This window comes from Pituophis catenifer, unplaced genomic scaffold (assembly GCF_029215685.1).
Source record: "Pituophis catenifer annectens isolate HBS135680 unplaced genomic scaffold, rPitCat1.0.hap2 SCAF_3, whole genome shotgun sequence".
Taxonomy (NCBI): Eukaryota; Metazoa; Chordata; class Lepidosauria; order Squamata; family Colubridae; genus Pituophis; species Pituophis catenifer.
This window is the reverse complement of record NW_027256883.1, coordinates 177,137,707-177,160,621: the sequence shown is the minus strand read 5'-3', so window position 1 is coordinate 177,160,621 and position 22,915 is coordinate 177,137,707. Positions and strand designations below refer to the sequence as shown.

The window sequence follows — 22,915 nt, the reverse complement described above, 5'->3', positions numbered from 1 at the left end:
AATTCCACACTATAACACTATTTTTTCTGAAGATATGACATAATGTAATTTTTGAAAAATGCTATGCAATAAACTCAAACACTGCAAGCTTATCACAAACAACAGGGACAAATTTGTGCATATTTATTTATAGCTTTCTTAATTTTCAATATTTTAACTTTATATATAATCCCTCCTAGAGGCTGTACATATGATAATGAAAGGCTCTAGCATTACCTCTCTGACAGACATTTGATAGTTCATGAAAAAGGTATTTCTGGATATGCCAACAGATGTCTACTGAGCCACTTTAGATGGAATAACTCAATTCCTTTTACCAATTGTCATGCTAACTATGAAATGAATAAGATTAAATTTTCAGTTTTCCCACCTGTGTTAGTGATGCTATAATCTTCACTTTTTCTTCTCATGTGATAGATAACAATAACCCAAACGAGAGAGGTGCCTACGACACAGCAGACCACAACAATGATCACAATCCCAACTGTCGTCCAGCCATCGTCTCCAATTCCAATGCCACTTTGGGAGGAGTCACAGTTGGGTGAGGATAAGACATATAGATAAATATGGCCACGCACTGTCCCAAGTGTATTAGACATAATGCAAGTATATTTTCCAGCATCCTCTAATCCCGCATCTACTATGATGAGCAGTTGATTGGCAGCCGCAAAGAAATGCCGTTCTGTCACTGTCAGAGGGCCATCATCTTTGGTCCAGTTTAGGCGAGGGGCAGGGCTGCCACTAGCAATGCATTGCAGAACTGCTGTTTCACCTTGAGCTACAGTCCTGTCTTCCAGAGGCCTAACAAATGAAGGTGTTTCTGGAAAAACAAACATGATACTTAAAATATGTGCAAACACACAGACTAAATGGCATCAAAATATCTTCACACCAGGGATTCATGGGGAAAATATTTCCATAAATATTTGGAGATGTTCAATTTGATTTTGGGATTAGATCACATTTAAATTCAAACCAAATTAACAGTATTGTTTTTCACTGCTTAAACCTAAGGTCAGCATTTTCTGATACCGCACTACGTCGGTATTATTTTTTAATAATTTTATATAAAGCTGTCATGACGGTTAACCATCAATCCTAACATTCCTCTCTTCCAAAAGTGCCCAAGACCTAACACACAATAACTGATTTTAACTTTCTCAGAGGGAAAACAGCTTCTGAGCTTATACCTGTAGAGACAAACCACCTGAAATATATCCAAGTATGAAAATGACTCATGTAGCTTCAAGTCTGCTTACCTAACACAGTCAATGTTACATTTGCTGATATACTGCCAGCCACATTTTGTGCCATACAACTATAAATCCCCATATCTTCAATTTTCACATTTACTATGAAGAAGACATCATCTTCGGGCATCACGTGCATGCGCCTTTCACGAGCTGCAGGGAAATCTGTGCCGCCATCTTTTTGCCAGGATATCTGGGGTGGTGGATGGCCTTCTGCAGCACATTCCAATTTAGCCATGGCTCTAGTACGTACTGTCAAATCCATGGGAGTTTTCACAAAAGAAGGCAGCTCTGAATGAAAATGCAATAGAATTAATATGGGAATTTTCCTTATACAGAAAATACAGAATCCACAAATCTCCCCTTGTTAAAAGTTTTAAACATTTTTTTAAACTTAGATTTATACCAAATATTTGGGAAACTATCTGGATTTTAGGAGAGAAAAAATAAAAATTATCCTCGAGTTTCTGACTCAAAAGATAGTTGTTTGTCCACTAAAAAACAAAAGCAAGCCCACAACCATCACAAACTAGGATTAATCAATCTGGCCTTGTTTCAAGATCTAATTTACTCCCAAGGTTTAATAATGATTTGGAGGGGCAAACAAAAAAGTAAAATGATTTTCAGTTTCTCTGGAACAACCCATGTTGTCTTCACTTTTTAAAAATCTTTTCATCCTTCAAGGTTAAGAAAGTAAGTAATTTTTTTTTTTTAAATTTTGATTTATATGCCGCCCTTCTCCGGAGACTCAGGGCGGCTTACAATGCGTTAAGCAATAGCCTTCATACTTTTGTTTATTTATACAAAGTCAGCTTATTGCCCCCACAAACTGGGTCCTCAATTTACCCACCTTAGAAAGGATGGAAGGCTGAGTCGACCTTGAGCCTGGTAAGAATTCAACTCGCAGAAATTGCAGGCAGCTGGATGTTAAATGCTGCCTTAGGAGGCATTAGCCTCCTACGCCACTCTGTAATTTCATTACAGTAAACACAATAACACATCCTCAATCTGGACAACCTTACTGGAATGATGCGATTTAGTACATTAAGAATTAAAGGACAAATGTTTTCTATATGGCCTCATCCTTTACATCAGGTGAATGACTGTCCAAAAGTATTTGGGTACCTGAATGCTGGCATTGCAGGGAAACTGGGTGTATTCTATCTCCAGATGGGAGGAAATTTTAAAATAAAAAAGCCAATTCACAGAAATTGGACTGAACCAGCCAAGAAGTAAGTTATATGGAAAACATGTATTTCTTAATGTACTAAATCTCATCATTCCAGGCATGCCTTGACATTATCCATGCTGCTTGCATAATTCCTGTTACCACTGTGGTTGTTACCGTGTTACTTGTTGGCACCACTCTACTCCTCCTCCAGCAATTGCACCTGGAAGACTCTTCTGCACAAAGCAGAGACTGCTGCTCTCACTCTTTCTTCCACAATCTCTTTCTAATGCTGCTGCTACCACTAATTCCTCAAGTTACAGCTCTCCTGACTCTAATACAGTAAATATATCAGACAAGAAGCTACAGAAAAACACAAAAGCTGTTGTTGCTGCAGTTGCCCCAGCCATCTCCACCCATGGAACTGCTGTGGCTGCCTCTTCCTCTTGCTCAGTTTGGTCTTCACGGGAACATTGAGCCAAGAAGCAAGCTGGCTGTTGTCTAATTTAGTTAACACAGGTTAAACTGTAACATGGCTTATTTGTTTTGGACTTTGTATGTTATGCAAACTTATCTGTTATGGCTTTTCCCCTAAACCACAGTTAAAAATCCTTAGTATTTATATTGATTTTTGTTTTCCTCTTTTTAAAAAAAAATATGAAGAAAATGGTCCTTTTGCCTAATCTCTATGTAAGAAGTCTTTCATAACTTTTCAGCACCAGCTAATTTTTTTTAACTACTATTTTAGGGAGGAACTGAAAAGGGAAAGACTGTTGGCACACATTTGGAAGCTAAACAAACTCTGCAAATCTTTTTTTTTTCCTGATGAGACCACGGAAGTGAACTGTTGGGGTTGTATCACATACCAGTGAAACTATAGTCAAAGGATATGTAAACACATATTTATTTCTCTTAGATGTCTCTTCTCCCCACACAGCACTACCTGGGAAAAGCGAGATCATTTTTGCCAGAGATCTAAATTGCTTACTTGCAATGGACTATTGGAATTACATGAAAGATAAAGGCCCTCAATCCCTCTTTTATACAGATTAATTTCAATTTCACATCATTAATTTTTTTTTCTTCTTAAAACAAAGCAAAACAAAAGCCACACTTCTGCATACCATTGATAGTCAACTTGGCCTTGTTGGAATAATTGGACCCAAAGTGATTGAAGATGATACACTGGTATTTTCCTTCATCAGTAAAGTTCACATTGAAAACATGCAGGATAGAAGTATATTCCAGGATTTCACCATCTTGTTGTTGGTACCTGACATAATTTTCTATATCTGCATCATATAATATTTCACTGTCCTTTCTCCAGGCAGCAGATATAGGTAAATCACTGCTGCTCACGGCCTTGCAAGTGAGGGTCACATTGATTCCTCTAAGTGCAACTGTAGTCTCAGGATGTGTTCTAATCTGTGGCTTGGGAAAGTCATCTACGAAAAACAAATAAAAATTAGCTACATGTCCTTTTCAAAAGGGAAATGCAGTAAATACTGATATATATTTTAATGTAATTCGTCAGAAGTGAGTAGTGGGCATGAAGCTTTGAAACCAGATGGATATGTGAAACATATCATTGTTACACTACAATGATAGCAAGAGTTACATTATAAGACAACCCAGGCATTTTCAGAAGGTCTCTCATTTCTCATCATATGCTCAAAGGGTTTAAAAACACTTTTTAGTCCATATTTGGCAAGGAAACATCTTGCGGCACTAATCTGTATCTTTTTTACTGCTCCAGATTTTCTTCATTAAGAATCTGAATAATCTATTTTGAAAAATCCATATTGTCCTTGGCAATATAACATACGCTTATTTTCCATTGGCAAGGAAAATATGTAGACAACTATTTAAAAGCTGTTAGAAGGAACAAACATGGAGACAAGGGGTTGGCTGCTGCAAAGTGCCCATCTTCAAAGCTAACACTATACTGTATATTGCTAATGTAATATAAAACTTGCCATAAAAACTTTAGCCAAAAAGTTGCACGTAGCCCATTAAGAGTCTTCCGTAGCTCCCGGAGCTTCCTCACAATTAGTGGGAACAAGAAATTGGGCACGTTTAAATGCTTAAGTCCTGCAGATTTTTAAAATATTCATTTCATCCATTAGAAAAATGTTTTTCAATCTTGGCAATTTTATGATATTCTGTTATTCTGGGAATCAAAGTTCACACTTCTTGTTGCCATGTTTGAAAAACATTGCCTTAGAATCTCTATTTCACCCTGTCAAGTTGACTTTTAGAGACCTTAATATCCCATGCAAGGCCAGGCATGATTCATAAACCAATGGAAGTTACTCCTAAAAAATATTAATAATATTGCTTTGAAAAGAAAGAGAATGCCGAAGTATTAAGGCCATTGTACTTATCATTTTTCTCTATCATTTAAGCTTTCCCTTAACATCCAGGTTGACTTATTTGACGATCTGGCTCTGGTGAAGTTTGTTTACTGAACAAACTAGAAAAAAATGTTCCAGACAACTTCTGAAATCTGAGTCTAGGGTTTCTGAGCCAACATTTGGGCTAGTCATATATGTGCTTAACATATACGTGAAAAATCATGACAATTCACATAAGCCAGATGGGTAAGTTAGTGAGGTCATATTTTTCTTCCTAATTCATACATGCAACCATTTTTCAGGACAGAAATTATCAGTAGGTTTATCATAAGATGACATTATTTTATTTTTAAAAAAGGTAAGAAGACACAAACCACAAACAAAGTCTTCAGTGTTCACACTGAGAATGCTCCTTCCAGCTAGCCATTCAGGATGAGCACAAACGACATTGACAGTGTCCTGCAAATGGCTGTGGAAAAGCCAGTGTGGGAGCCATTTCAACTGGCAATCACATAATAAGCTGCTAGTGTTCAACAACCTGAAAACATAAGGTGCAAGGAAAATGCTGTAAGGTAAAGAAATAACAGCTTGCTTACAGTTACAGGGCATGATTCTTTTCCTTGCTTATTCCTACTAAAAATATTTGAAAATTGTAATTAACATTTCAATATTATATGCTTCATTTTCCTAAAATGTATCATAGATGTAACACCTTCAATATTTTACATTCCTATCAACCAACTCACATGCACAGAGCTAATACCTAATGAGAGAGAATTGTATTTCTAAATATAATCAATATTTAATCATAATTATGATTACAATGTTATTAGAAATAGTAAATCATTACAAAAATAAATAACTAGATAAAACAATCTGCACTAATTTCAAGAGGCTGTGAAGAAAATCTTGTGAAGGAAGTAAACTATCTTATTAAAGCTATATTCATATCAGATTTTTTAAAGTAAACATAATAGCAATACATAGCAAAAAAGTGTGATTCCATATTTATTTTTCTGCAAATGCAATTTGTAAAGACTGAATATTGACTATAGCCTTTAAGCTGAATTAGTTAGTAATGCACTTTAGGATAGCACTGGTTTGAAACAGTGATGGATTTCAAAAATTTTTACTACTGGTTTTATGAGTGTGGCTTGGTGGGCGTGGCATGGCTTGGTGGGTGTGACAGGGGAAGGATACTGTAAAATCTCCATTCCCTCCCCAATCCAGGGGAAGGTTACTGCAAAATCCCCAATTCCTCTTGATCAGCTGGCACTTGGGAGGCAGAGAATAGATGGGGGCGGGGCCAGTCAGAGGTAGTATTTACCGGTTCTCCACAACTGGCCAGAACCTGCTGAAACCCACCTCTGGTTTGAAATACTAAAATGTAGTATGATGTCATTTGGTTTAGCATATCATGTGAACCAAGGCACTATGTCTTGGCTTTAAAAAAATCATCCAACAAAATATAATGAAAGAGAGACAGTCTGAATATATACCATATATATTCTTTCTTAAACACAACCTTGTATATAGCTGGTAAAACAATACATTGGATCCTTTGATGTCTATATGCTGCTGATCTTGATCTGTTTTTATTCTTCAATAGTCATTACAGCTGTTATCTGAAATGTTTAATGCATTCTGCATTTTACTTTTCAGTATTTTTAATATATTGCCTAACTTAAGAAAAGTTTTGCCTGTGAAGTAAGGATTCCCTTTGTCATAGAGAAGATAATTCAAAAGTAGTTTAACTAACCAAATTATTGCTGTAATCAGAAAAAAAAATCCATATCAATTAAAAAGTGTGTTACAAATACAAGTTCATTTCAGTGCAACTAATTTATTAATATTGAATTAATTAACATTTTTCAACATTAGATACTTACAATTCTTTAAGAAGAGGCTGGGAAAAACCACCTTCTTCAATAGATACTATAGCATTGTTGGTCAGATCTCTACAAAATTAAACAAGAACCATGTATTAGTAAATTTGTTTCATGATTTGAATTTTTAAAACTGGGATATATTCTACAGAAAAACAGATTGTTCCCCCCCCCCAAAAAAAAAACACAGCATAAGATATACTTACAGATATTCAAGGGCCTGAAGATCAGAAAGTGCTTTTTTTGTAATTGACTTAATTTGGTTTCCCTGAAGAATCCTTTGGGAAAAAAAATAGCAAAAATATTTATACTAAAGCAAGACAAATATTGGTGTAAAAAAAAATAACTTATGTTCTCTGCCTTTTGTAGCAACATGACTAAGATAACCAATTATCACCAAAAAAATAAACAAAGTGAAAAGTATGTGAATTCTAATTTATTTTAATAAAAAAATAATTTGCAAAAACACATGCAACATTTTAAGCAGACCACACGATGGCGCCAGTCTGCTACAATTTGCAAGTTGTGACAGGATGTAGAAGAGCGAGTGCTATTACATTAGATTTCATCTCAGAAGTTAGTAAAGAAAAAAAGGAATAGTAAGCGTAAGGTTTCATAGAATACCCAACCTGTACAGAGACAATAAGTCTTATGAAATACCACACAGAGAAAAAAATAAAGATTAAAACTCTTAACAGTTTTTATTTCAACTTGTTAGGTATTCCTTAGAGACAAAGTGATTACTGAGGCTAAAGTCCTCTACTTGTTCTCACATTTTTTTTAGCTTCTTGTAGATTCTAACCTTTAATTGGAGACTCAGGAGAACAGTATTCATTCTCTCCTTTTCCTAACTTGGCATCAGTTTCTGCCTTTGTTGTAAAAGAACCAAAATATTTCTTTTTTTTAATTTAGACGATGGAGGGAGGGGAATCTCACTCTGCATGTGACTCAGAGCAGATATTGCTCTTTTGTGATTGCATATAAGGTATATGGCTCATTTTAAGAAAAACTTAATAAAGCAACAAATCCCAACAAGAAACTCCTCTCCAAAATATATTCTAACTAGATAGCAACTATATAATATGACTTATAATTGATTCTCATCTATCAATGAAGCCACACTAAAACTCTTTTCCTTTATAATGTGAGGGTCAAAAGAAGAAGAATCGGTATACATATGGCTACAAAAGTTTTATTTAAAAAAAAAAAAACATGCAGTCTTGCTGTAAATTTCCTTGGGCAGACCTCTATAGCTTTTCCAAGTTAACTTTCATGTAGTGCTAAACCATAATGTAATCTACTTTTTCTATCTTATTATATATGAATGGATACAGTAAACAAAACAATTTTATAGCAATAAACATGGTTAACATAAAAACATATTATGGTTTGTAGTTATTTTACCAAATGCAACTATTTAGTATAATGTGTCCATGGAAGATATGATTAATTTTTATTTCTGACTTACTACTTTTTGAATGTATTAGTTTGCCCTACCCTCTAACCCAGTGCTTCTCACCCTTGGCAACTCTATGGGCTTCAATTCCCAGAATTCCCCAGTCAGCACATGAGATACACTTCTCTAATCCATAGCAGAATATTTAAACAGGACAAATCTGGAACCAACTGTTGGATCAGAATCTGATCCAACATATAATGTTTCCTTCCCTTGCTTGTAATACTGCTTCTAGCAGCACTCTGGATTTTTAAGAAAAGTTCCCAAAACAAATTATACTTTAACTTATTGACTGGAATGGACGTATTTACCTATGATTTACTCAATAAACCATAACTATGTCCAGACAGTATGCCAAGCTAAACTGGGGTTTACAATCACATTTTTGCGATGTCATCATCATTCATTTTAGACATTGGAGGATGAAGGTCTCCTTCCAAATGTTTGCAACAATTTGGTCCTAAGCTTTCTTTTGCCAATTGGGCCTGCAATACTTCCTGATATTGTCTATCCATATGTTACAAATAAAGCCCTGTCTTCTTGAAGGCATAAATTTTTAGGATAGTATTTTTAATAAACTGAATTGAGAATCTTTTTATATCACATTCATAAAACCTGACATGCTCAACTATTTTTTTTTAATACTCTAGTATCAGATCTAAATTTTAAATGATGTGAAGGTTTCTAAAAATATCAGTAAAACAAACTGTCCCATACTTTGAAGGTTTCACTTTTAAATCAATCAATTCTACAACTTTTAAAACTTACAGTTTATTAAGTCTCTCAAGACCTGTAAATGCTTCATTTGCATCTTCTATGGCCCAGGAGATCTCATTATTCCGTAGATCTCTAAAAATATAAATAAATATTCCAAATAAATATTTGACAAGCAAAGGAAAGCAAAGCAAAGCAAAGCAAAACAAAACAAAACAAAACAAAACACATTCTTCTAACCCCAATTACTCCTCTCCCTTTCAGGTTTTGCCATTTTTAAGATTCGGTTTTACAATAAAAAAAAATCCTCATATGGATGTTCACATTTCTGGTTAGTATAAATGCTGGTCTCATGAGATATAATTTGGTTAAAAAAATATGACTGGAAGAACTAATACATGAACATAGCCCCAATGGGAAAGTGGAATTATGGAAAATCACTAGAGCTAAAGCCAGACAGCACTGTTACTCCAGCTGAACAGTATCTATTAGTCTTTAATGGCTTTACTATGTCATTTACCACCAACTGGTGAGCCTCTTCAACTGAATTAATGTTGTACCATTGTTGTAAATGATTTTATGTTAATGAAGCAAGAAGCTTATAACATTAGCAAAGTAAGAGATGAGATACAGGTTGAGTGAAGAATTGCTAGCCAGAAAAAAACAGATTTTCAGAGAGACATGTGAGTGGTTTTATTCCCAAATTCTATTATATGCCAATGAGACTTCCATTTATCCCTTTGTGCTCTACATCCTTCTAAAGGATAGAACAGAAAGTTGTTAAAACCAGTGAACTCCTAAGAGGAAAAGAGGATGCTTAGCTGAAATATAATAATCTTCATAGTGCTAAGGACCAGTCATAAATTTATAACAACTTTCACTTTCCTCTCAGTTTAGTGAATTCAGAAATTTAGTCAATAGTTTATCAATGACAATGCACAAAAAAAATTCAACACAATTTTTAAAAATACACTATTTCTGTCATTTGGTACAGGTAGTCCTCAACTTACGACCACAACTGAGCCCAAGATTTATGTTGCTAAGTGAGAAACTTTTAAGTGAGTTTTGTCCCATTTTACGACTTTTCTTGCCACATTTGTTGAGTAAATTAGTAACACTGTTAAGTGAATCTAGTTATCCCACTGACTTTGCTTGTCAAAAGGTGATCATGACCCCATGACACAGCAACTGTCATAAATGTGAGTCAGCTGACAAGCATCTGAATGTAAATCATATGACCATGGGGATGCTGCAACAGTCATAAGTGTGAAAAATGGTCATAAGTCACTTTTTTCAATGCCATAGTAATCAAATAGTCACTAAGAGAACTGTTTGAAGTCAAAGACTACCTGTATAATATTCCAACATTTTGCACCATCAAAATAACCTCCCTGATGTTGTACTCATGCAAAATGAGAGAATATTTAAGATGTTTACTATTTTCAGGAATTAATTTGTTAACCATATATAAATGGATAACCAATTCCTTAATAAAAGCAGTTTCACAGTAAATAACTCCTCTACCCGTTATAACTTAACAGAAAGCTTATATAGCAAAATAAATGCTATGCTGCATTTTGATTTATAATTATGCAACACATATTCTATATTCCAGCCTGAAATCAGGGCTTTGCAGTTTACACTGCAAAGCCACTGACACAGGAAAAGATCTATTAAAGGACAACTTTTCCAGCTGTTGAAGTTGACACATTCCGATATCATGCATAACTAGAACAAGTTCTTTTGAGTAGGCCCTTACTGGGTGGGCCAATAGGCATTTACATTTCATGCCCAGTTAGGCACAAATACTTGGAGCCCTGTTAATCACTCTCAGACCATTGTCTGTAAACATCCAATGACCCTGAACCAAAAAACTAGCCTGTCAGCAGCTTGATGTGTCTCAAGATTCCAGCAAAATTCACTAATTAATCTGCTGTTCTTTTGTTTTATGCTACTCCAAGTTTAAAATATTAGCTTTAACTAATCCCTTTAAAAGGCTGCATTGAATTTAAAACAGTGTAACTGATTATGCAAGTTTTCTGAAGGCTGTTAACTATTTGGGCAACAGATTATTCTCTTTTCTTCCCCAATAATACTTAATGATAGCTGGGAGTGACAGCCAGCTCCCTTGCTTTCTAGTTTCTCATGCTATATTTTAGTTATTCTCCCTGAGAAAACCTGTTACCCCCAACTCAGTCTCATTTATACTTTGTTATGCAGTTTCCATCTTATACCTAAGAATATACTCTTTCCAAGTACTTCTTTTAAAATGTTTCCAAGGATAATAATATGAAGGTTAACCATGTTCTTTGTGTTTTATATATTCAGAAGAATTTCAAACATTTTACACATCTCTGGAGGCTTTTTTCATCTCTCGGAACCACTTAAAATTGACTGTGCTGTTTTTGCACCAGAAAGAAAAGAAGCAATAAAGAGCCATTCAACGAAAATAACTGGGGGTATGTGGATTAATGTTGCAGAAAAGACAAAAAGCCTTGAGCAGATTTCAGTGGAAAAATTTGAAAGACTGTGTCTCCTATCCTTTTGAAAACTGATGCTTGTATGCTACAATACAAGGGAAATGAGTAATGCTTAATTTCCAGAAAGAGAAATGCCGGAAATTCCTGAGGGATAATACCATTTTCACAATCAACCTTTCTCCACTGATCTTTATGAAGGACAGGTTGCTCTTCGCTGGACTGAAAGGGAAAAGTATTCTGCATACGTTCAGATGCTAGGTTTGTGCACTATTATATATTGGTATCTACTCCAGCCTTCTATCCTAGCACAGAAAGAACTCGGCCTGAAAAAAAAAAGGCTTGCTTAGGAGTTCTTCATGAAGACAGATGGTTAGGTAAAGTAGCATCTATCAATGACTCCACAAGAATTACTCAATATTACTTTATACACAAGATCCATATAAATGCTGAATCCTTTAAAAAAAGCACCTAGAAGTGCTGAAAATAATAAACCTGAGCAATACTGCCCAGCTCTTTGATATAATAAACCTGTCACATTTTACCTTTTGAAATGCATATAAATAATCTAAGGCCAATCGTCAGAAAGTGGACCCACATCTCCTTTGTGTTCTTAATACCATAACCCTCTGATAAGAGTGCTTAAGTTTTGGAATTTCCGGTTGACGTCACGGCAAGACAGTCGGGGAAATAGCGGGCTCTGATGAGTCCCCAAAAAACTCGGCTGCCGAACCGCTGCTGATGGGTCTGCGGACCGAACCTGTCCTGCAGGGACGGGGGAAGAAGGGCGCCTCAGAAGACTGAGAGGAACAGGCAAGTTCCTCGGAGGTCAGAGGGAACCCTCTGTGAGTCGGCAGCGGGGGGCGGCAGCCATGTCGGCTGCCACGAAGCTGGGACAACCGGGCAAGAAAAGTGCTGGAGGAAAGCGAAGTAAAACGGAACCTTTTGAAGCCGGGTGAGTGACAACACCCGGCTTGTAACAATGTTTGGAGCTATATCAGTAACTAGAAGACCCCTAGCCTAAAACAGCAGCTAAGTAACAAAGGGGCTTTGAAATTTTTTTTTAAACTGCAACTTTAAAGAACAAAGACCCGAGAAACAACTAATTTTGGAACAAGGATTAAGAGACTTAATTTAGAAATTTGGTAAAAAGACTAAACACTTTAAAATCTGAATTGGACTAAGGGGGGGGGGGAGAAGAGAAGATTTGATACTTTTTTAACCAAAAGAAGAAAATAAAGTCGATGGTTATATAATAAGAAATAAAATGGAGCATGACTACTGGGAAATGTGAATTATAGAGAGACACCATCTGGCACAAAGAGGAACTTTGTAACCTCCCTTTGTTATGAGAACTTTGAGCTCTACAGAAAAAAAAAATTGCTGAACTGTGGAGGAGGATTTTTCTTTCCTGACTGCAAGCAGCTGGACTTGGGTGAAAAGAAAAGGAATTTACAATGGAACTCCTACAGTTGAACAAATAATAACTTGAATGTTGGCGTAGGAATAGAAGAAGGATTTAGCGCAGCCCCCCAAAAAAGAGATTTGATACATTATATTCGGAATAAAAATATGAAAAGAGATCTAATTGGATTTATGAGAATAAAATTAAAACTTGGAAAATGAAAAGAAATTTATGTTTGCAGACGAGGAAATGAAGATAATGTGATTAAAAATAAAATAAAGTAAAGATGATTGTAATAAATTAAAGGGAGGCTTTTATAGAAATTAAGATTGTTAAATGAAACTAATTAATACATATAAAGATATATTTAATGCAAGAACTATGTTTTAATGGTAAAATGTCAAGATAAAGAATAAGGGTGAATATGATTAACGAGTAAATGAAAATAATGTGATTAAAAATAAAATAAAGTAAAGATGATTGTAATAAATTAAAGAGGGGCTTTTATAGAAATTAAGATTGTTAAATGAAACTAATTAATACATGTAAAGATATGTTTAATGCAAGGACTATGTTTTAATGGTAAAATGTCAAGATAAAGAATAAGGGTGGATATGATTAATTGAAAATGTTAAAAGGAATTTAAAAATATACTTAAAAATATGTTTTAAGCAAGAACCATGTCTCAAGGTTAAAATGTTATGATTGCTATGAAAAAAGATAAAGAAAAATATGACTAAACGAAAAGCAATGCATAGATGGAGGGAAACAACAAAGAAAGGTTTAAGTAGAGATTGTTAAACCAACTATGAACATGCTGTATTTAACAGCCAAAAAGTTATAATATGCTGTATAGAACAGCCAAACAGTCATGCTGGGTATCAGCCAAAATGAAACTTAATATGCCGTGTTAACGGCCAAAAAACAAAAATAGAGATGCTGTGTTCAACAGCCAAACAAACCTGAAGATGCCGTGTAACGGCCAAAAAACAAAACTAATATGCTATGTTCAACATATGTGTTCAACAAACAAACCTGAAGATGCCGTGTAACGGCCAAAAACCAAAACTAATACGCTGTGTTTAACAACCAAACAGGGGCATGCTGGATAACGGCCAAAAAATAAAAATATGCTATATTTAATAGCTAAAACAAAGGATTATGCTGTGATCAACAGTCAAGAAATAGAAATGATTGGTTTAACATCAAAGATAATAAAAAGAGGTGGGATAATCAAAACAAGGAGGTGCATGTTGAGAGTGATAGTTAAGATAAAATGCATGTTAGGTTTAATAATAATTAAATAATTAACGAATGTTTAATTTGTCTAATATAATTGTATGATTTATATTGTCAAAATATCCATCTAAGCAAATGAAAGAGAAAAATGAATTGTTAACTGGATAGGATTTAAGATTTAAGTAACGGGTTTTTGGGGATAATTTATTATTTATTTATTTATTAGTCCAATTTATATGCCGCCCTTCTCCGTAGACTCAGGGAGGCTTACAATGCATTATAGCAATAGCCTACATACTTTTTTGTATATACCTGCTTTTAGGGCTTTCGACACCCCCCCCCCCCCCGAGCGGTGTTGTTCTATACAAAGTTGGCTTATTGCCCCCGCAATCCGGGTCCTATCTATATAACTATAATGGTATAGTTATATAGATAGATTTGAGGGAAATATCTGTTTAAAATATTGAGTTGTGTTAATTGAAAATAAGATTTGTTAATGATTTGTTTCCATTTGTGACCAGAGCAAAAGCTTCGTTTTGAAAAGATGTGTTCTATTTTATTATTTTTTTTTGTTTTAAAAAAATAAAAAATATATATAAAAAAAGAGTGCTTAAGTTTTATTCCTGCTAACTTCCTTCTGATAAATGTTATTTCCCCTCCAAATTATATACACTTACAAAGTCTGTAGATATGAGAGTCCTTTAAAAACCCCATCAGCAATGTAACTGAGTCTATTGTCACTCAAATTTAATTTTTCCAATACATTCACTCCAATAAAAGCAAAGTCATCTAGACGAGTCAGTTGATTGTATGACAGATCTCTGAAATGAAAGGCACAATAAAGAGAAAGATGTAAGTAATAAGATTGTTGAAATGTTGTGACACCACTAATCAATTTGATTTGAGAAGACAGATCCATTTTTATAAGGTATGTTAAGAAACTTTCCCAACTGAGATAGCAATTTATTCCACTAAATTTACCTCAATAAAACAAATGTAAGTACTTACAGTTCAGAAAGACTTTGGCAGAATTCCCATGCATCACGTCCAATCCTGTTAATGGCATTCTGACTGACATAGAGCTTTTGCAGGGCCTTTAAGCCATATAACCATCCCTTATTTACTTCTGTCAGATTATTCTGTTCCAACTCTCTGCAGAATCAAAAGAAAATGTTACATATGTTTTAAATCATGTATTTAAAAGTATGTACAGTATTTAGATGTGTATCATATATATAGCAATTTGCTAGTAGAAATGCAAAGCTATTATTAAATACTATTGTACCTACAGATCCTCAACTAAGCCAAGACAATTTCAAAAGCAAAGAAAGGAAAGGTTATGTAGAAAGCAAAAGGCAATGAATTCAACATTCATTAATTTTTTTACTCTTATTATGAATTGTTATCTGTCACTGTTTTCTGGAAACTTTATAAAGTGTACTATGGAATATTTTAAAAAACCCTATTAAAATTATGATGAAATAATACTGTTCAAATTAATTGGTAAACCAATACATCTATCAGTAAACTTAATCAGCCCTTTCAACTAATGAAATCTAAGATTTTTAATGAAGAGGTTATACAGTATACTCACAATTCTTCCATATTATTCAGTCCAAAAAAGGCACCATCCATCAGATTATTAATTCCATTGCGTTGCATTTTTAATGATTTCAAAGAGTCCAAGCCTTGGAAGGTAAGGCTTTCTATTACTTTAATTCGGTTTCTTTTAAGTTCCCTGAAAATAACATTTTAAATATAAGGTGCCAGAAATCAATCTATCTATCTATCATCTATCTATCATCTATCTATCTATCTATCTATCTATCTATCTTCTATCTATCTATCATCTATCTATCTATCCATCCATCCAACAAATGTAACTTTTTCTATGCTTGCTATTCTAATAAAAACTTTACAAAGATGTGTAGAGAACACAATTTAGCCATCAAAAAGACAAAAACTGAACTACAAAACTAAATGATCAAAGCCATACCTAGTAGTAACATATATTTAAACATATAAATCCTCAGATGACCAATATTTTCACCCTGAACAAAGAGTTTAGGTGGTACACTTTCTACCAGGACTTCAGCGGAAGATTAAAAAAAATCTTTCTTCATATTAACCATTATTTTAATATCATCTCATTATTTTAATGCATGCTAAGGCTATATTTAATTTATAATGCCAGTATATATATTTGGTTTGAAATGAAACCTGTTATTTGAAGAGTAATATATTTATGGTACAATGTGAACTTTATTCCGACAAAGTAATAAAATCTAGGGACTGGTAGGCATCATCTTCAGGTAGACTCAACTTACAACCAGTTACGCCAGACCTCCCTCAGGATACTTAAGACTTGATTATGAAGTTTTAGTGGCCACGACTGCATTTCAGGTGCTTGGCAACTTGCCTACATTTATGGCTATCTGCAGCACCTCACATATGCCCATGTTTTATGATGGTTTTGCCAAAAACCTGGTTCACTTAATGAGCTGATCAGGTCAGTCATGTGGATGACCTGATTTATGACCATCACTACTTATGAGCACAATGGGCAGGCTCTATCATGATCATATGTCAAGGACTACCTGTAATTCAATCCCTGCTCAGAATTCAGAATCATGGAATGTTGGGAACTATTAGTGCTTTAGATTCCTGCACTGAGCAGGGATTCAGTAGTACAGGGGTGTCAAACTCAAGGCCCGGGGGCCGGATTCAGATCTGGCCCACGGGGCCACCCTGGCCTGTGGTGCCCCGTCAGCAAAAATGAAGATCGGGTGGGGAGGGGTGCTTGCCTCTCCCGAGTTCCATTTTTACTGGCAGTGGGTTGCAGGAGGCCATTGTAGCAAAAAACGGAACTCGGGAGCCCATTTTTGCTGGCAGAGTGCTAGGGCCACCACGGGCGCCCAACACGAATGACATGCTGGCCACGCCCAGTCCAGCCATGCCCAGCCTGCCCCCCCCCGAGGTCAAACACAACCCTGAATTGGTCCTCAATGAAATTGAGTTTTACACCGCTGCAGTAGTATAAATAACCCACCACTAGAAATTTATCCAATATTCTTATTAACTTATTTTATTAGACATATACATTTAAAAATCAAATACTTCTCTGGCATGAATTTATGACATTCATTAACATGCTCCATATATGGGCTTCAAACTAACAATGTATAATTACTTACAAGAACTGCACATAAGGTAGCTTCAAAGTCTTCAGTGGAATCATGCTTATTTTGTTTCTGTTCAGTTTCAGAACTATTAAGGAATTGGACAGGTTATCAAAACAGCCTGCTTCCAGAGTAGTTATTCTATTGTTGCTCAAATTCCTATAAAACCAGAGTTTTAGAAAGGCAGTTGTTAAATTCTGATGAAATAATTTAACAAAAAAACCAAAGGCTATCTATTGCATTTTGATTTAGAATTGAAATTTACTTTCATAAAGCTTAGCGTGCTGTTTCACTGACTGTTATAATTAATTACATACAATTAAGTAATGATCTTATATTCACAGTTTGCTAGGTACTACTCCTTGTAGAATTGGTATTTTCCACTGTCACTCAGCAGCCTACTATTTTAAGCAACCTGGACAATCATGTAAGAGAATCTGAAACATACTACAACTTTGAGGAATTGAGACTGAGATAAACATTCCTTTTTCAACCTGTCCACATTCAGGCATTACAACTAAACTGTAACTGAGCTGACTCTATTCCCCCATAGCTGAAGAGTGTTTGTTTCTGCTTTTAATTAATTGTGGCTTGTGTTTTTGGAACCACTAAGTGCAATTAACATTAATCAGTTTATTGTTTGTTTTAAACTAACCACAGTTACTATTAATTACAGCTCTTGGTCCAGACATGCATGTTGCAATTAAAGTTTGAAAGTTTATTAGATTTCTATACCACCCTTCTCCCAGGGGACTCAGCCATATTAAAACACATAAATTTATAAAATTTAAAACCAATTAAAATCAAATATATAAAATTTGGCCCTTAAATTAAAACATACACACGCCCATTTAAAATTCATATTAGGCCAGTCCGGCTTGCTGAAACAGAAGGGTCTTAAGGGCGCGGCAAAAAGTACGCAGGTCGGGGCTAAGATGAAACTCTAGGGCAGCTCATTCCAAAGGGCTGGTGCCCCCACAGAGAAGGCTCTCCCCCTGGGTGTCGCCAGTCGGCATTGTTTGGCCGATGGCACCCTGAGGAGCCCCTCTCTGTGGGAACGTATTGGCCGGTGGGAGGTTGTTGATGGCAGAAGGCAGTCTCGTATGTACCCCAGTCCTAAGCCATGGAGCGCTTTAAAGGTGGTGACCAACACCTTGAATCACACTCGGAAGACCAATGGGAGCCAGTGCAGCTCGCGCAGGAGAGGTGTTACGTGGGTGCGCCGAGTTCATTTAACTAAAAATGAAAGCTTTTTAACTGTCTTGTAGAATAATAGAATAGAATAGAATTCTTTATTGGCCAAGTGTGATTGGACACACAAAGAATGTGTCTTGGTGTATATGCTTTCAGTGTACATAAAATAAAAGATACGTTCATCAAGAATCATAAGGTACAACACTTAATGATAGTCATAGGGAACAAATAAGCAATCAAATCATATTAGGAAACAGTCAATATAAATCGTAAGGATACCAGCAACAAGGTTACAGTCATACAGTCATAAGTGGGAGGAGATGGGTGATAGGATAATAGAATAAACTGAGAATGTATAAACCTGGGAGGATACTATATTCATGCACTGTCTCACTAAGCTACAGTTTAGCATGTTTAGAACCACATTAATATTCCAAATAGTGAAGATCTGCTTGACATTATTGAAGTCGATTTGCCTATCCTATTTCCAATCCCCTATCAGAGTTAATAAATTAACATTAAAAGTTTATACTATTCCTGCAATTGATATTTTGAGGGATACCACCTCCTAATCTGGGAATCCATACAGCCACCTGTATATCCATCCCTCTATTCAGTGATTCCTGAATCTGTTGTGTGAGATGTTACTAAATCTACTCTTCACAGCATGTCTGATTTCATTAGTACCATTGTGAAGTTTGTATTATTTCATTAATATCATCATGACTTTATAAAAATGGCAGAGACAGAATACATGTTATTTGATGCACAGAAATCCATTAACAACCCTTGCACTCTTTTTATATAAAGGAAAACATTTTGAGGACAGATATATGAATTGAAAAATAAACTACTTTCAATGCCTCATGCTAAGTATCTCCATCTACTTACAGGTACTTCAGCTGCATATGTGGGAATGAAGAAACTTTGATTTCTGTGATGAAGTTGGAGCTGAGATCAAGGTTCTCCAGGGAGAAATAAGGTTGTAGCTGTTCAGAGACAATCTCCTGAATTGAATTATGCACTCTAAAACATAAATAAGCACCTTAGAAGCCATACTTATATCATCTCTGAAATTTCAGCTCCTTAAAAAAACAGAAGCTTATTTTGATCATATAAACTGTTTTAAGACAAATCTTATCCTTTTAGTGTACAAGCCTGGATGAGGTTACTGCAAAGTATCAAGGATCACTTCAATTTTCCTTTAGAATTATGGTTCTAGAATGGGTTTCTCTGTTGATCAGCTGGGCTACTATCCAAACAGCTTGATGGATTGCTTGCCAGCATCATTTGATAAGTATTGTAACTCATTTAAATTCTGGTATTACTCTTGTTCTTAATTGCTCTTCCATAGTACTACTAGATATTAATTACATACATTTTTCAATTTACTTTTCAAACATCCCCCATGCTTCATTTTTTATTTGATTAATTATCTAACAGTTTTATTTTCTACACTGCTAAATTTAAAAATCATTCTGAGAAATCTGTGAATATTAACTTACAGTGATAGTAGCGTGATATTAGAAGTTAGTTCACCAAAGTGGGGAATGCCACTTAGTTCATTGTGATTCATCTTCCTGAAAGATTTAGTAGATTCAAAGAGAAGTCAAATCAACATAAATAGAGTAACATTCTTGTTCTATGTGCATTTTTAAAAAAATCTAGAAACTTTCTCAGTAGTGAACTTCATAAAAAGCAAAACAATTCAAAGCACCTAAATACATTTATTTTATTATTTGAATTCAGTCATTCTGGCAAAATAGAAATTTTTGCAAACAAGTCTCTGTGTGCTAAAGTGATACTTCAGAAGAACACTGATATTAAACATGTAAACACTAGTTAATTTTAAATTCTATATTAAATGAAAAACATTTCTATACATGCAAACTAGTTTAAGAACCATAAATTAATCAGCAGAACGTGAAACTAAAAGCGATCATCAATATTGCTATGTTTATAATACATATATACATTTAATGCAACTTTCTAAACCTGGAATTCTATGTAAGCCTGCTAAAGAAACAAACTCTTCAATTTAAGAAATGATTGTACCTTGTAAAATCCAAACTGTCCACTAAATTATTTCTAATGATTAGAAGGAACGTCGGTCTTACCTGATATGATCCTTCTCTGCTAGCCAATAGGACTGAGACTGTCAAAGCTGCAAGGATACACCTACACCAACAGTCCCCAGCTTCTGGCGAGGGAACTGCCACAGCCTCGACATGTCATGGTCAGAGACAAAGCAACAAGCAGTCAAGCAATAGCATACAACCACCCTCCAGCAGACTGAGGCCAGCTCCTAATCAGGGTGGGGCTGGATGCTGCCCCCACTCAACGAGAAGGATCGTATCAGGTAAGACCAACGTTGCTTCTCCATTGTAGTGGGGGCAGCATCCAGGAATGGGACATACCAAAGCAGTGCTGTCCATACGGATGGGCAGAAGCCCGGCCCAAGGTCCCCTCATCAGTGTGCACCCGTTGGAGGACTCGCTTCCCAAAGGCAGCCTCGGCATAGGCATAGACATCAAGCTTATAGTGCCTGATAAAGGGGGACGGGGAGGACCAGGTAGCAGTGCGGCAAACCTCCTCTAGGGAGCCTGTGTAGCCCATGCCGCACTTGTGGCCGCACTCCTAGTGGAGTGTACTGTAATACTCTTGGGCAATGGAAGGGCCTGCATTTCATAGGATTTGGCAATACACACCCTAATCCAGCGTCCCAGGGTGAAGCAGTGACCTTGGCCCACAATGAGGCCGGCTGAAATGAAACAAATAGAGACTCCGTCTTCCTGAAGGAAGAAGTCTGCTTTATATAAATCCGGAGGGGTCTCTCGTAGTGGCTCAAAGGGTTCTCCCATCAGGGCCTGCAGCACCTTGGTAAAGTCCCAAGTTGGAAAGCGGTGAACCACTGGGGGCCTGAGATTTGCCGCACCCGTGAGGAACCTACAAATATTTGGATGGCAAGCCAGAGAGTCCAAGCCCCTGGAGGAGAAAACTGAAGAGAGAGCTGCCACCTGGCGACGGAGCGTGTTGGGGGATAGCCCTTTGTTCAGACCCACTTGCAGAAATTGAAGAATCTGAGGCACTGTCACCAAGGTTGGGTCAAGACCCGACTTACAACACCAGGAGCAAAACGCCCACCATTTGTAAATTTCTAAATAACATATTGGTTCAGTCTTTTGAGATCCAGAATTGCCCTATACCCACCTGAGGCCTTTGGAATTACAAAGAGGATGGAATAAAACCCCATGCCTCGCTCAATCCCTGGAACTGGTTAAACAGCATGTATATCCAAAAGGTGTTGTATAGCAGTTTCCATGAGGTCTCGTTTGACCGGATTACCTGAAACAGGGCAAGAGATGAAAAACCTCGGGGGGTGGGGGGTGGGGTAGAGAGGAACTCTAAGGAGAGGCCCGAACGGACCATCTCCAGGACCCATGCATCCGTTGTGATACCTTCCCAGCGCCTGGCAAAATAGGCCAGGTGTCCCCCAATGGGAGAGTTCATGAGGCAGTTATCGCTGGCGCCGGCACGGACGGCTCCTTCCCCCTCGAAAGGGCTGCCTAGGAGGAAATTGCTTAAATTTCCCTCCTCTATCCTGAGGTTGACTTTGTCTAGGTTGGAAGGAGCACTGCGTCCTACTTGAGCCAACCCACCCCCAGGGCCTCGGAAAGACTGGCTTCTGCAATATGGAGAAGGGTGTGAGTCTGTCCATCATGATAGGGAAGGGAGGACCTTATGTTTGTCTTTAGTTTCCATGAGCAGCGGCTCCAGCGACTCTTCAAACAGTTGCTTCCCCAAGAACGGGGCAGATGCCAACCGCTACATCTGCTTGGCATCCGCCTGCCACTGGAAGCCATGGACGAAGCGATGGCTTTTGATGTGAACCTCACCGCTCCAAGCGTTGCATCTGCAGAAAACTCAAGAGCGGCCGATAACTTATTTAAATCTTGATGGGTTCACACATCTGCAACAGAAATTCTGTCCTACAACTGCCTGAGCCACGATAGAGAAGCCCAATTAAAAAATGAAGCAGCTGTAGAGGCCTTCAAAGCCCACGCTGCACACTGGTAAGCCCTTTTAAGGGCGTGCTCATTGCGTCTGTCCTCCAGTCGGAGAGACTCTTCAGGTACATCTGTCATGACAGACGGAGTCACTAAGGCCACCACAGGCCCATCCACAGTTGGCACCTCAAGTGCCTGAGACAAATCAGCGGCCATATTAAAGTATCGCCTATCAAGCGAGCTGGGAGTTGGTCCCACTCCCAGGGAGGCCCACTGTCGACGTACCATATCTGTGAACAATGGTGGTGCCGGAACCACCTCAGCCTCTGCCTTGGGCTAAGAAAACAAAGAGCCACTATGCTGTCCAGAATCAGGAGCCGGATCCACCGCTGGCAAGTGCCCAGCCAGTCTGACCATGCAGGAAGCCTTACATAATAATGACTTAAACAGCTGAGGCCTGAAAAGGCCAACAAAGGGGGCCTGCTCAGTAACTAAGCCTTCATCCTCTGAGAAGTCAAACTCTCTGTCCATGTCCTCATGAGAACCCTCCTGATCTGAAGAACCAGGGGAATAAGACTCCTGGGAA

The 22,915-nt window shown here is 36.8% G+C and overlaps 1 protein-coding gene across 1 annotated transcript in view; it reads right to left on the bottom strand.

Moving 5' to 3' along the window:
• Positions 1-19,902, bottom strand: part of LRIG2 (leucine rich repeats and immunoglobulin like domains 2) — a 28,647-nt gene extending 8,745 nt beyond the window's left edge. Inside the window, exons 1-13 of the mRNA XM_070941575.1 lie at positions 19,828-19,902; positions 19,214-19,348; positions 17,144-17,287; positions 15,544-15,687; positions 14,958-15,101; positions 14,627-14,770; positions 8,883-8,963; positions 6,865-6,936; positions 6,662-6,730; positions 5,147-5,310; positions 3,543-3,863; positions 1,260-1,541; positions 371-820 (exon numbers count right to left, since the gene is read on the bottom strand). Of these exons, the coding sequence (XP_070797676.1) occupies positions 371-820; positions 1,260-1,541; positions 3,543-3,863; positions 5,147-5,310; positions 6,662-6,730; positions 6,865-6,936; positions 8,883-8,963; positions 14,627-14,770; positions 14,958-15,101; positions 15,544-15,687; positions 17,144-17,287; positions 19,214-19,348; positions 19,828-19,898 (2,221 nt within the window). The 5' untranslated portion in view covers positions 19,899-19,902. The remainder of the gene's footprint in view (positions 1-370; positions 821-1,259; positions 1,542-3,542; positions 3,864-5,146; positions 5,311-6,661; positions 6,731-6,864; positions 6,937-8,882; positions 8,964-14,626; positions 14,771-14,957; positions 15,102-15,543; positions 15,688-17,143; positions 17,288-19,213; positions 19,349-19,827) is intronic.
• Positions 19,903-22,915: the final 3,013 nt, after the last annotated feature.